Raw genomic sequence first — 14,989 nt, 5'->3', positions numbered from 1 at the left:
CAGAACCACCCGGACAGAAAAGTATTGCATTGAAAAGGAGAGATGTATGTTCCTGTTTGAAGTTCAATGTGAGTGTGGTGATTCATGCATGTAAACATTAAGATGTCAGGTGTATGTTTGAGCGCAGTGTGGACACGAACAAAAGCTTTTCCATGGGTCAAATGTAAGCACACAATGTGAGTGATAATGATTCACAGAACTACACAGTGTCACCCACGACACCTTTATCCAGACTTACACCCATGTGTCAGTCTGGATAAAGATGCAGACTGAAGTTAGGAGTTGCTGTATAAATGTTCTACTTGGGTTAAAGTGGGACTAAACACTAAATCTACTTTTTTCTCTACTAAACTGTGTATACAGTGTTTGAATAGCATTATCTACTGCTTCTAGTCAATTTTGGCAACTTGAATGCAAACTAGTGAAATTTGCAGCTTTCTGATCAAAAACACCAGTCTAAGTTTGTGCTGCCTTGAGAAGCCACTGCAATTCCAAGTGCTTGGTGACAGCACATATGACTGCCCTGATTACAATCAGGTGTTTGTGATTCCTCCTCACCTTATCCCTAAAGGAGCTCCCTGCCACCCTGTAAAGGAAACTCCTTTCAATTGCTTGTCATTACCCAATGCTCATAACCATAGGTGAGGACAATAAATTGACCAATAAAATAAAAGCTCCTCCGCTTATTATTCTTAGCACCAATCTCCCTGTCAATCTCAAGCTCCATCCTTTCCTCCCTCATGAACTAGACTCCGAGATACTTGAATTCCTCCACTTGAGCCAGGGATATTCCACCCACCTGAAGAGAGAAAGCAATTTTTTCCGGTCAAGAAAAAATGGCATGGATTTAGAGGAGCTGATTCTCATCCCAGCTGCTTCGCACTCAGGTGCAAGCCCCAGTGCATGTTGCAGGTTCTGGTTCGATGAAGCCATCACTACATCATCTGCAAACAACAGATGAGATCCTGTGTTCCCCGAACCGGATCCTCTCCAGCGCATAACTATGCCTAGTAATTCTGTCCATGAAAGCAATTAATAGAACCAGTGACAAAGGGCAGCCCTGGCAAAGTCCAACACGCAGTAGGAACAGGTCTGACATAATGCTGGCAATGCTAACACAGCTCATGTTCCAGTCATACAGGGACTAGACAGCCCTGAGCATATGCCCAGACCTCATACTCCTGGAGCACAACCACAAAGGGCACCACGAGGGACACGGTCGAATGCCTCCTCCAGATCCACAAACCACATGTGGAGTGGTTGGGCAAACATGAACACGCAAACACATGATGGAGAGTATGAAGCTGGCTTAGGGTTCTGCAACCAAGATGAAAACCAGACTGCTCTTCCTGAGTCCTGTTGTTGGAACACCCTCCGGTCTCCCCTTCTTAACCTCTTAAACTTCCTCAAAGGAAGACATGATGGTAGGATTGAGGAACTCCTCAAAGTATTCCTTACACCATCTGACAACATCCACAGTTAAGCTCAACAGCTCTCTGTTGGTGAAGTACTGCTACTCCTGAGGCATTGGACGGTTTGGCAGAAGTGCCAGTGTTCCTCATATGTCCAGCCCATGCTCCTCCTTCCCCTTCACTTTCCTCTTTAGTCCTCCAGGTACAGCCCAGTGTAGTAGTTCTATTTGAAATGTGGTTGTGATTAGAGTTTAGATCCTTAGTCCCACTTTAAAGTAAATGTTATTGATCCGTTTGACCGTCCATTTGCAGTGAACTGGTGCAGACACAGTGGAGTGGTCTGGCCTTGGAACCTTCTTGCTGTAAAGTGTGAGTGCAGACCAATCAGCCACAATGCCCTCCCTCATTCGTCCAGATAGGGTTCATAGCAAAAGAAGGTGAAATTCTGTCAACTTGACAAAGATTTTTAGAGTGAATACATTTCACTGCAGATTGTTCTTTTGCGACATGTACACTTTTTTATTCTTATTTATTATCCAGTGCGACTGAAATGCTTGTCACCGCACGTGTGAATACATTGCAAGCTGTACTGAGAACTTTAATGTACAGGTTTATCTGCAGACTGAACAAGTCAGAAAATGAAATTCTACTGTCACTTACAAGCATAAGATGCAGTGCAATTCGCTACCAATCCAGAATGTGGAGACATTGGTATGGTTGTCTTTTTAAAACATAGATGTTTATTGTTTTGTATTGTTACTGTCTGTCTGTTTTTTGAATGGACCACGAGTCCGAAATAAAGATGAATTGAAAATATCTAGTAGTACAATGCTAAATGAGCCTTTTTATGTAATAAAATGTTAGAATTGCCTTTGTTCTTGTCCACACTTGTTCTGGTTAGAGGTGGTGTTTTGTGTGTGTGATGGGCAGAGTAGATGCCCAAGACCACGCCCTCCCTGCTTCAGATCTCTCCCCTCAGGATTGTGTTGGGCATGGCTCAGAGCGTGATGCGGGTATGGCTCAGAGCAGACGCCCCATGACCACGCCCTCTCTGCTCCGGGCCTCTCCTCTCAGGATCTCCAGGAAGCCCAGTTTGGTGAGGAACTCCAGACGCTGGCGGTCAGTGGGCTGGACCTCACAGAACACGCCCTGTGAACCTGGGGCAAGGAATACAAATGCATCATGGTTATTGATGTTTTTAAAGTGTAATGTGCTGATTTATTTTAACACAATTGACCAGAAAAGACTGAAGTAGCTGGAACTACAACAGTTGAGCTGATTTGTACTGTTTAATAAGTCCCTCTCAAATTACAGTATAGTACAAGCTAGCTAGCATTAGCTAATAATTTTTTAGTTAGTCACTCTCACCTTAAAACATATTTGGCAGTGTTTGCTTATATGTGCAATGTGTCTCCATGGTAATGGCTGAACATTTGACCATAGATGTAGGACACCCCCAGTGTTGTGTCACGGCAAAGTATCAATAATTACTGTAGTGATTGCATCATTAATAACGTTAACACAAACTGTCAAATAAATGTTACATGAAAATATAAAACGCAAATCTAATCATAATTGCAGTCTATGGCACAAACAACACAAGTTCAATTCTGACCATTGGCTTTGAGGGCAGTGAGCAGAGCGGTGAGCAGGGTGCGGCTAACGCTCACATCTACCAGCTCTGGGAGTGCATCCAGGCGAAGCTGAGAGGGGAAGTGGTACAGCAGGGAGTCTGGGTATTCCCCCTGGTCCTCCTGCATGCACTCCACCAGGTCCTGAACACACAAAGGTGGTTAGTTATATTTTGAAGAGCTTGTACACTATAAAAAATTAACATATTAATAAAAAAATATTTTCATGTATCTTGATCTGTGTAGTTTGGTGTCATTTTTGTATTTAAACTCAAAGGAAACCTTTGACTTTATAGCTCACGGTGTTATATTGTTATCACTTTGTCACCATAGTGATCGTTACCATAGTGATCGCCACCATAGTGACTGAAGAAATGTATCTATTGTACACACATTAAAACCCATGCACATTGGAATTCTTGTGCAGGGCTCTCAAGGGTTCAAGTAAAAACAAGTGCACTAAAGAAAAAAAAAACATGTATCATCATGTATCATATGTATCCATATGAATCCACAATACATACATCGCTATCATATTGACGATTAAGTAGTATCAGGGCCTGGTTTACAGACATTTGCTATTGTATTGTATTTTTATTTTTTTTTATTATATTACACAATTCACCATAAATATACTTTTTGTGGAGCTCAAATACAATTTTGAGGCCTGAAAATAATATTTTCCCAGATGCATTAATGGAGAAGTCAACTAGAAATTCAAGAATTGTTTTTGTTTTTTTGTTATAAAGGTCATCAGCATTTACTGCTGTCACTTAATCTTTGAAAACTTATTATGTCTGCTTCAATTTCGCACTTGTAGGCTTGATTGGCTTGACTGATTTCATTGATTTAATTGATTTTCAACAAAAAGGTGAGCATGACTAACTGAAAAACTGTTGGATAATGCCAGCTAGCTTGTGACTGTAATATCATTTGAGAGGAACTTGTTTAACAACGCTCACCTGTAGTGTCAGCTAAGTCAGTTCTTTATGATGAGATTGTGTTAAAACAGTGCTCAAATTCAAGTCTAAAGTAATAGCTGTCCTTCCTCTTCACCTCTCCTCCACCACACCCACCTGTGTATTAGAGAGTGTACTGCCTGCTCTGGGGGGGTACTTGTCCCTCATGGCGGGGTACCAGCTGGCTTGACACCTCTTAGAGAAAGAGCGCACATCCAGGATGCCCAGCACACAGCCGCAAATGCCCAGCTCGTCTTCCAGGATAAAGCTGTACTCAGGGCACAGGGCCAGGCAGACTCCCAGGCACCTGCCCACAACCAGGATGGAGGAGAACAAAGTTAGCAAGGCACAGAAGCCAGTTGGACTGGTTTGGAACATATGATAAGGCATTAAAAATTATTTGTGTTTTAGAATGCCTTGCCAAAAACTGAAAATAAATACAGATGAGATTTTACTTAAGACAATGCTATGGATGGCAAAATTGGGAGTAAAAAAAATCAACCTTTTTTGTTTTTTTGTTTTGTTGTTTTATTGGCCGATGCAGATAGTTAGATAGAATTTCAGAAAACATTTTTGTGTAATGTAAAAACAAACTGCTCGTGTTCAGCTAACAGAGACTGAGAGACCTACAGCTTTCACAGTGTTTGGACTTTGAAGGATTTTAAGTTGAGAAAAACTTTATTATCTTAGCAAAGGCAGAAATCGTCACAGATATCCTAAAACAGCTTTTTAATTATTCGCTTTGGTTTGCTCTGCTCTAGCAACTCTCAGTCTGATTGGTCAGCACTCACATGATATGTAGCCCTTTTACTTAAACACGTAGCCATGTTTGAACCTCGGGCCTGAATAAACCTCACAAAAATTGTTAAACTAGTGAAAACGAGGCAAGATGTTTTGACAAAACATAATATAAAGATATTAATTACATTTTAGTGAAATTACTAGTGTAACTTGTCATATGCACATCAAAGGACCTATATTACACGCTCTAACAGATCAGAAAATAGCGCATTATGAGCCCTTTAAGTAAGACCACTTCAACATTGACACTAATAACTAGGCTAATTTAGATTTGAATATGTCATTACTAGGTGGGTAATGCACCTGTCTCCGATGAGGTCTGGGTGAGCGCTGGACTCCCGACTAGCCTGAGAGCGCAGGTGAAGCTGCCGCACCATTCGGTACAACTCCACCTGTCAATCAAACATAACTGTATTCTAACCATGCTTTATCAACTTTTGTGCATGTGCAACAGTAATGGCACCTCAGTTTGTGTATATGTGACTGTACAAATTATAATGGATACTTTGCAGCTGATGTCATCAACATTCTCTAGGGGGTGAAGTTAAGTTAAGCCACTGCTCTGGCTGAAGCTCTGTTACTCATGTTAAACTTTAATCTTAGCTTTGTTTTTAACTCAATTTGACCATAAAGAACTTATTTGGAATTACAACCGGTAAGATGATTTTTGTGCTGTTTAAGTCCCTTTCAAATAACATTACAGTCACAAGCTAGCATGCATTAGCAAACAGTTTTTCAACATCTTAACAAGACCATGTATTGGGATCTCGTATTGATCACAGGCTCCTGAAATTGTGTTGTTTAAATCCATTTAGTATTTTTTCTTGTTTTCAGACAATCTAAAAAATTGTCATTCCACTATAGATGCCAAAATAGCGCTAAATGGCTTATTAATTCTTGTGGGTACCTTGTCCTTGCTGTGATAGGGCCTGATGTTGTACAGCCGAGAGGTGGGGAACAGAGGAGGAGGGTGTGTGAAGAGCTCAGTGCTGCCACCCACTGGGAGAAGCATCTGCAACACGCATTTTATCATAAGTTAGTCAATGTTGTCATTTTGCCACTATAACTAAAATGAAAAGAAATCAGTGATGAAAGCTATGATTACATACTGATATTTTGGTACCACTGATTTCACATAAGACAGCGTTTTTAAGCAGCTACAAAGCCTGAATCATTCTGAGGAGAATATTTGTGCATTATGAATTTAAAATTCTATATGCTTTAAGAAATGATCCTTTATTGTCTCCAATGTGAGAAATGTGTCTTGGGACTGTAAAGACTGTAAATAGCATACCAAAACACATTAAAGTTTAATTAATTCCTTGAAATAACATTGTGTAACTTTCTGATGTGGCACATCACCTGCATGATTCAATTGAAATAGAGTTAAAGCCATACTTCAGAACATTCTCCATACTGTGGTATATCATAACTAAAGGAACAACATTACCATGGCAATAAGCAGAAGAGTGCAATAAAGGTCATCCTCAAAATGATAAACTCCACCTACCTGCACCTCTCCAGACACACCACCTTTGAAGACCCATGGCTCAGACTCCAACCCCATCTGGTCTCCCCCTATGCTCTGGCCACACCCTGTGCAGTGACAGCACATGCTCAGAGCCAATTAAATGCAAAGATGAGCGCACATATGAAAGAGTGTATTGTGTTCCGCATGCTTCCGGACATGCGACTGATATCAACATTGAATGAAGCATACATATTTGATACACAGATGTTTTTACAGGTTACCTAACTGCTACAGAGCTCACATTCAAGTTATCATTCATTTTGCAGTTTGTATATATAGGACCAGATGATCTGTAAAAAATTTAAATGTAAGCAATTACCAGTTTTATTTATAAAGTTCTTCTAAATCTACTCTCATCATGTATAATGTATTAGTCTTACACAGTGCTTTTCCAGGTGCTCAAAGTTGCTCTACAATTTTTTGCATTATTTATTCACACCACACTCTGAAGTGAGGCTGCCAATCTGCACCATTGCCCCCCATCCCCCGCACATCCCCTTCACCTCCACTACCACCAACACACTCAAGCATCATATCACATTCATATTAGGCAATGTGAGTGAAGTGTCTTATCTATGGTCTCAGCCCTGCTTTGCTCCTGACATTTGACAAAAATCAGGGTTGATATTTTGGTTTGTCTACAACAGTATGATTACAAGTTGCTAACCCTGTAGTCTAAACCTCTACAGATGTTCTGAAATGTATTGGATTGTTAGATTAGTTTAGCAGTTCAGATTTCAAATGTGAATCTTCCTGAAAGTGCTGCAATCTAAATCTTGATTTTAAAATGTATATTGTAAGTGCATTTGTCATATAGAAAGCACTGTATGTATGTGAGCATGTTTGCAGCACTAGCTCCTCACAGTGGAAGCAGTTCCTCCAAGAGCCCGGGGCTGAGCTGTCACTCATCACACGCCCATCTGAAACACAGGAGGCCAAAGTTTTCGATATTATTTATGCACCATAGGTTGGGGGAATATAACATGTTGACTTGGTTTATGGTTTGTATCTATAATTCCTGGGCCTGCCCACAAAACTGGCACAAATTTCCATGTATTCTCTGTCAGTATAAATAAATAGTACAAAATTATGGGTCTATTAGCTATACCACATACACTATACACCACAGTCCTGAGCCACATAAAGTTACTGCATAGGAAATTTTTGAACCACGACAGCCCAATGTCTAAAGAAAGCCAGAAAATTGGCAGTATCACAGATGGGTTTCCATGGTCAGAAGCTCAGTTTCCTGGTTAAATTACATAGTTACATTCCATTCTCATTCAGTTTAAAGGGCCTATAGTTTGCTATTTTTTGATCTATGTTGTAATGTTGTTTCTTCTTAAACCTGAAGTTTAATGCACAAATGCTAACTGCTAACTAAGTCTTGGAAAAACTGAGCTGTAATGTTTTAGACAAAAGAAATGATAAATAAATAAGGCGATTAGTTAAATATATTTAACAGATCACAAAAAATACTGTCAATGTGGCTGAACCATTAGATTTGTTGTAATTACATCTGCTGATTATGCAATGAACTCTTCAGGGAAAATACAGCATGCAGGAGTTAGTTAAGTTTGATTGAAATGGAACACTAAGCTCCACCCTCCGGACAAAATGCTGAGAATTTAGGGAGTCCCATGCTCCTCACCCAGCCAGCAGATGAAGGCCTTGGCCACCAGAGCAGTGTTGCGGAGGTCCCACACGTAGGGGTACAAGTCATAGAGGACAGCGCGATTAGCTCCTCCCACCACGCTGCAGTGGAGATCAGCGATGTCCTCGCACAGGGACATGAACCTGCAAGCCCGCCCACGCCACTCCTCCATCTGTAGGACACATAACACATTTGGAAATGGGATATATTAATAATAGTGAAACAAATTTATGCTACTTACAGTATAACCCTAAGGCATAATTTTCACAAAATAAAAACAGCAGAATAAATCACTTTAAATTCTTCTTAGAAATTCTTGGTGGCATAAAAACATGTCCTGCCAATCGATGAGTCAACTAAAAAGGGAGTGTGGCAAAAGCTCTCAAAACTCTATGTATCTACCCAAACTCTACTTACAAGACTACACTTGCATGGGGTTCAAGCAAAAACAACTATTTGTGCAGAAAAAAGTATCTGTATAAAGACATATTACACCTTAAATAAAAAAAATAAATAAATAAATCTTCCACTAACTCACTCTTTCATTAACTTCTCCTTTCTTCTGTTGTTGCATATAAATCATTATAATTAAAAATAAAACAATTAGTTGACTAGAAATTTTGGTGTACTAAGACATCATCAAGCACCTTTAATGGCTCAAATATCATAATATAGAAAATAACAATAAGTTTCCCACTAATACAGATAAAAAAGTACCCACAATAAAAAGAGACCCCTTCTATGATGAATTAAACAATTCATATAGTTATTATTGTGAAGCGCCTATCCATCGGTACAGTTGCTCCAGCTTAACCTCCTCCATCATGTCAGTCTCTTCCTCCACCTGACCCTGCACCTACACAAGTTACATAGTGCATCTTTAAGCCCCTTCAACTCTTCCTCCATTTGTCCCTCTATTTGTCTTTGTATTAGCCCCTTCATCACTCCTTCCCTTACTCCTATCATCCCTCTCTCCATCTGTCTCGTCTCATCACCAACCGAAGCAACAGAGCGGTGCGAGAGTGAGGCTTAGGAGAGGCTTTCTTGTTGTGTTTCTAGAGCTGTCAGGGATGCTTTGGTCCTGAAAGTCGCAACTCCCCTCAAACTGCCCTGACACTGGATCTGATGACCCTACCTGTTGAGCTGCACTGAGACTTTAGTTTGAGCTTTCTATTATTATTGTATTTTACTGGTCAATGTGCTTAAATTCACCCTTAAATATAGAGTGATTTTGATTTTAATCTCTCCATCTCCTTTATCAGTCCCTTCATCAGTCCCTCCATCAATCTTTCTATCTATCTATCTTGTATAATTTTTTTAGTCAATCAGCAGTCAATACATTTCAGATATGTGTGACAGACTGACCTTCTGGGGGGAGGTCTTCTTGCCGTTGGCGCTGACAGTGTGGCAGTTGGATTTGAGCCAGGTCAGGTCTTGCAGGAGCTTCTGGGCAGCAGGGCCGTGCTCATGGGGAAGGTAGTGCAGACCCACCAACAAGCGCACCTGGAACTCTGTCAGACAACCTTTGCCCCCAGAGGAAGCCCGCCTGTGGGTAGAAGGGGGTGATCAGCAATTGTACTCAAATTTAAAAAGTGCTGTACCCAATTTTTTCATTAAATTAAAATACACCTAAACTCCACCTTCAATCACATTTCAAAAAGAGCTGCTAATCTGGGCTATATGTAGTTGACTTTGTTGGCTGGGTCCTTTGAAGGATGCAGCTGTTGAACTGGGTCATGGCTTATGTGAGAGTGTAGAGACCCAAATGCCAAGTTAAGTATTCTGGCATTTCATACACAGCATTTTTTCTGGAAACTATGTGTGAATGTGGCTAAACATAGGTAGATTTGCAGCTTTTTTATCATGTACATTATCATTGTCATTTATCATTGTACATTATTTATGTACAATTACCAGTTATAAATGTAAATTAAATATTAGTCATTCCTTCCCACCTTTGGCTATGGGCTTTTGGTCCTCCTCCAGCTTCAGACCTGCTCCCTGGACTGCTCTGTCTACCTCTCCTCTTCTGATTCGCGTCTGGGGCCTCCCTGCAGGCCTCCCTGCTGACCTCCCTGCTGACCTCCCTGCTGACCTCCCTGCTGACCTCCCTGCGGGCCTGTGTAGGGGAGCTAGGGGGAGAACTGGAGTCCAGGGGGAACACGGGTAGGGGTATGGTCCCTCTGAGGCCAGAGCACTGGTTTCTGTCGGGGCCGTGGTGGCGGTATGCTGTGGATCCAGAGGAGGAGCGCGACTCTGGGTGCCTGCCCTGACGACCTGCCCTCCACACACACATGCACGCATACGCACACACGCAGAGGAGTAAATTATGTGAATGGATCATTTGGAAAGATAATAACTGATAATTACACTGCAAAAAATAAAATCCATCAAAATTAGAATGACTAGAATTAAGAAAAAAAAATTATTTAATTTGAGTAAATTTCACATAAGTAAATTATGTACCAATGGAACAAGGCTGTTTGTACTAAAATTATTCTGCAACTGATGTCATCAACATTCCCTGAGGGTGTTTTACTAACTAAAGGCACCGTTCTGTCTGAAGCTCTGTTACTCAAGTTAGACTTTAATCTGAGCTTTGTTTTAACACAATCTGAAAACATAGAACTGACTAGCTGAAACTGCAACAGATGAGCTGATGTTGTATTGTTTAATAAGTCCATCTTAAATCTTCTACCATTAACCAATAGCTTTTAATCACTCTCACCTTTTGTTGAAAATCAAATGCCTAAACAGGACGATGAACACTCTTTTTTTTATTTTTTTATTATTGCAAATGTGTGCATTGTGTTACCGTGGTAACTACTGATCGTTCCGCCACAGACATATATGTTGAACGCCCCAGTGTCACTGCAAAGTATCAATAATGTTAGACAAAGATAAGAATAAAAACTCCTTCCACTTAAAATAAGAGGTGGAATCCTTTGTTGCTTGAATCAAGAAGAAAATATATTCCATTGGTATGTCATTTTACTTGTTAAAGCAAATTTATATTCAAATTTGAATTTACTTAGATTTATGTTTTCACTAACTTGCTAAATGAAACCTATGCTGGAACATGATCTTGATGGTGAATAGCCATGGTGTCTGTCCCTATAGTTTAAAATTGAGCTGGAGGACAGGTCAGAATTCTATGGTGGAATTTGCGGTTTAACTGTCAGATTGCAGATGTGTTGACCTGATTTATATCTTGGATTTATCCATGTTAAACAAAAACTGGCACAGTGTTCAATGTCTTCTCTGTCAAAAAATTTCCCTTCCTTAAAAACATATGTGGAGTTGTATTTTGTTTAATTCATGTTTGATTAGTTACTTCATTAATCCAAATTCGTCTTCTCTGAGCACTCAAAAATGCTTTGTTTGCATTTTGATAATTTAGTTGCGGACTCCTACACAGTTTTTAAGCCTATAAACCTTCAGCAGACCCAATCTCTCGATTCCAGTATTGGTATTAGCTGACATCGATGCTGAGGTGCTTATATCGGTAAGGGCTCAATGCCAATATTTTTTGTGCTGCCCCATTCTCTGTGTAGCCTTTTTGACCAGATTAACAAGTCAGAATGGAAATAGAAGAGTGTTATATGGATGTATGTTTACAAAATATGTAACAAATTATTTTATATTCCAGATAAACACATTTTGTTATTGTCATTTTTGTTTTTACAAAAGTGAAAAGTTAATATGCAATTGTTGCTTTAACTTAAGATACATTTGTGGACCTTGCTATAGAGTTTAAATGCAATATATTGGTATTGGCAAATATCGGATACAGCAGCGGGGCAAAAATATGGGATAGCTACATCAGCTAAAAAACCCATATCAGCTGATCCCTATCTATTAGCATAGCATTCCCAGTGGATAATTTGTTTATTTTTTCATTCATTAATTCTGTTGCTAACAGCAGAGGGAGATCCAGCACCTAAATGCCTCACTGGAAACAGATAAAATCACCGATGCAACTCATAGATCTAAATCTAACATTTTGACATCATATTTTACAACATCACAAACGCAACCAACTGTAGAAGATAGACAAAGGTTATACTTAAGGGTGGTGAGAGAAGCCATGTGGGTCTGACCTGCGTGGAGGGGGCGGTTTAACTCCTCCATCCAGCCCTGTAGAGCCAAGCTCAGGGCACGCTCCGGGCAGTACTCCCACTCCTCTGTACCACACAATTATTAGAGTGAGATTCTTATTTACATGTGTATGTATGATGAAGAGAGATGTAACATAAGAAACATCTACGAACATTACCGGTATGTATGTGGTGTGTGTGTGTGTGTGTGTGTGTGTATATATATATATATATATATATATATATATATATATATATATATATATATTATATATATATAATACACACACACACACACACACACACACACACATACACCGGTAATGTTCGTAGATGTTTCTTATGTTACATCTCTCTTCATCATACATACACATGTAAATAAGAATCTCACTCTAATAATTGTGTGGTACAGAGGAGTGGGAGTACTGCCCGGAGCGTGCCCTGAGCTTGGCTCTACAGGGCTGGATGGAGGAGTTAAACCGCCCCCTCCACGCAGGTCAGACCCACATGGCTTCTCTCACCACCCTTAAGTATAACCTTTGTCTATCTTCTACAGTTGGTTGCGTTTGTGATGTTGTAAAATATGATGTCAAAATGTTAGATTTAGATCTATGAGTTGCATCGGTGATTTTATCTGTTTCCAGTGAGGCATTTAGGTGCTGGATCTCCCTCTGCTGTTAGCAACAGAATTAATGAATGAAAAAATAAACAAATTATCCACTGGGAATGCTATGCTAATATAGATAGGGATCAGCTGATATGGGTTTTTTAGCTGATGTAGCTATCCCATATTTTTGCCCCGCTGCTGTATCCGATATTTGCCAATACCAATATATTGCATTTAAACTCTATAGCAAGGTCCACAAATGTATCTTAAGTTAAAGCAACAATTGCATATTAACTTTTCACTTTTGTAAAAACAAAAATGACAATAACAAAATGTGTTTATCTGGAATATAAAATAATTTGTTACATATTTTGTAAACATACATCCATATAACACTCTTCTATTTCCATTCTGACTTGTTAATCTGGTCAAAAAGGCTACACAGAGAATGGGGCAGCACAAAAAATATTGGCATTGAGCCCTTACCGATATAAGCACCTCAGCATCGATGTCAGCTAATACCAATACTGGAATCGAGAGATTGGGTCTGCTGAAGGTTTATAGGCTTAAAAAACTGTGTAGGAGTCCGCAACTAAATTATCAAAATGCAAACAAAGCATTTTTGAGTGCTCAGAGAAGACGAATTGGATTAATGAAGTAACTAATCAAACATGAATTAAACAAAATACAACTCCACATATGTTTTAAGGAAGGGAAATTTTTTGACAGAGAAGACATTGAACACTGTGCCAGTTTTTGTTTAACATGGATAAATCCAAGATATAAATCAGGTCAACACATCTGCAATCTGACAGTTAAACCGCAAATTCCACCATAGAATTCTGACCTGTCCTCCAGCTCAATTTTAAACTATAGGGACAGACACCATGGCTATTCACCATCAAGATCATGTTCCAGCATAGGTTTCATTAGCAAGTTAGTGAAAACATAAATCTAAGTAAATTCAAATTTGAATATAAATTTGCTTTAACAAGTAAAATGACATACCAATGGAATATATTTTCTTCTTGATTCAAGCAACAAAGGATTCCACCTCTTATTTTAAGTGGAAGGAGTTTTTATTCTTATCTTTGTCTAACATTATTGATACTTTGCAGTGACACTGGGGCGTTCAACATATATGTCTGTGGCGGAACGATCAGTAGTTACCACGGTAACACAATGCACACATTTGCAATAATAAAAAATAAAAAAAAGAGTGTTCATCGTCCTGTTTAGGCATTTGATTTTCAACAAAAGGTGAGAGTGATTAAAAGCTATTGGTTAATGGTAGAAGATTTAAGATGGACTTATTAAACAATACAACATCAGCTCATCTGTTGCAGTTTCAGCTAGTCAGTTCTATGTTTTCAGATTGTGTTAAAACAAAGCTCAGATTAAAGTCTAACTTGAGTAACAGAGCTTCAGACAGAACGGTGCCTTTAGTTAGTAAAACACCCTCAGGGAATGTTGATGACATCAGTTGCAGAATAATTTTAGTACAAACAGCCTTGTTCCATTGGTACATAATTTACTTATGTGAAATTTACTCAAATTAAATAATTTTTTTTTCTTAATTCTAGTCATTCTAATTTTGATGGATTTTATTTTTTGCAGTGTAATTATCAGTTATTATCTTTCCAAATGATCCATTCACATAATTTACTCCTCTGCGTGTGTGCGTATGCGTGCATGTGTGTGTGGAGGGCAGGTCGTCAGGGCAGGCACCCAGAGTCGCGCTCCTCCTCTGGATCCACAGCATACCGCCACCACGGCCCCGACAGAAACCAGTGCTCTGGCCTCAGAGGGACCATACCCCTACCCGGTTCCCCTGGACTCCAGTTCTCCCCTAGCTCCCCTACACAGGCCCGCAGGGAGGTCAGCAGGGAGGTCAGCAGGGAGGTCAGCAGGGAGGTCAGCAGGGAGGCTGCAGGGAGGCCCAGACGCGAATCAGAAGAGGAGGTAGACAGAGCAGTCCAGGGAGCAGGTCTGAAGCTGGAGGAGGACCAAAAGCCCATAGCCAAAGGTGGGAAGGAATGACTAATATTTAATTTACATTTATAACTGGTAATTGTACATAAATAATGTACAATGATAAATGACAATGATAATGTACATGATAAAAAAGCTGCAAATCTACCTATGTTTAGCCACATTCACACATAGTTTCCAGAAAAAATGCTGTGTATGAAATGCCAGAATACTTAACTTGGCATTTGGGTCTCTACACTCTCACATAAGCCATGACCCAGTTCAACAGCTGCATCCTTCAAAGGACCCAGCCAACAAAGTCAACT

The 14,989-nt window shown here is 39.7% G+C and overlaps 1 protein-coding gene across 1 annotated transcript in view; it reads right to left on the bottom strand.

Moving 5' to 3' along the window:
• Positions 1–2,337: 2,337 nt before the first annotated feature.
• Positions 2,338–14,989, bottom strand: part of si:dkey-183c6.8 (protein O-GlcNAcase) — a 34,290-nt gene continuing 21,638 nt past the window's right edge. Inside the window, exons 12-23 of the mRNA XM_055228883.1 lie at positions 14,515–14,687; positions 12,089–12,172; positions 9,944–10,265; positions 9,354–9,534; positions 7,986–8,160; positions 7,198–7,254; positions 6,314–6,399; positions 5,711–5,815; positions 5,107–5,195; positions 4,120–4,309; positions 3,028–3,187; positions 2,338–2,569 (exon numbers count right to left, since the gene is read on the bottom strand). Of these exons, the coding sequence (XP_055084858.1) occupies positions 2,433–2,569; positions 3,028–3,187; positions 4,120–4,309; positions 5,107–5,195; positions 5,711–5,815; positions 6,314–6,399; positions 7,198–7,254; positions 7,986–8,160; positions 9,354–9,534; positions 9,944–10,265; positions 12,089–12,172; positions 14,515–14,687 (1,759 nt within the window). The 3' untranslated portion in view covers positions 2,338–2,432. The remainder of the gene's footprint in view (positions 2,570–3,027; positions 3,188–4,119; positions 4,310–5,106; positions 5,196–5,710; positions 5,816–6,313; positions 6,400–7,197; positions 7,255–7,985; positions 8,161–9,353; positions 9,535–9,943; positions 10,266–12,088; positions 12,173–14,514; positions 14,688–14,989) is intronic.

This window comes from Periophthalmus magnuspinnatus, chromosome 18 (assembly GCF_009829125.3).
Source record: "Periophthalmus magnuspinnatus isolate fPerMag1 chromosome 18, fPerMag1.2.pri, whole genome shotgun sequence".
Lineage (NCBI taxonomy): Eukaryota > Metazoa > Chordata > Actinopteri > Gobiiformes > Gobiidae > Periophthalmus > Periophthalmus magnuspinnatus.
This window is presented reverse-complemented; position numbering and strand designations above follow the sequence as displayed.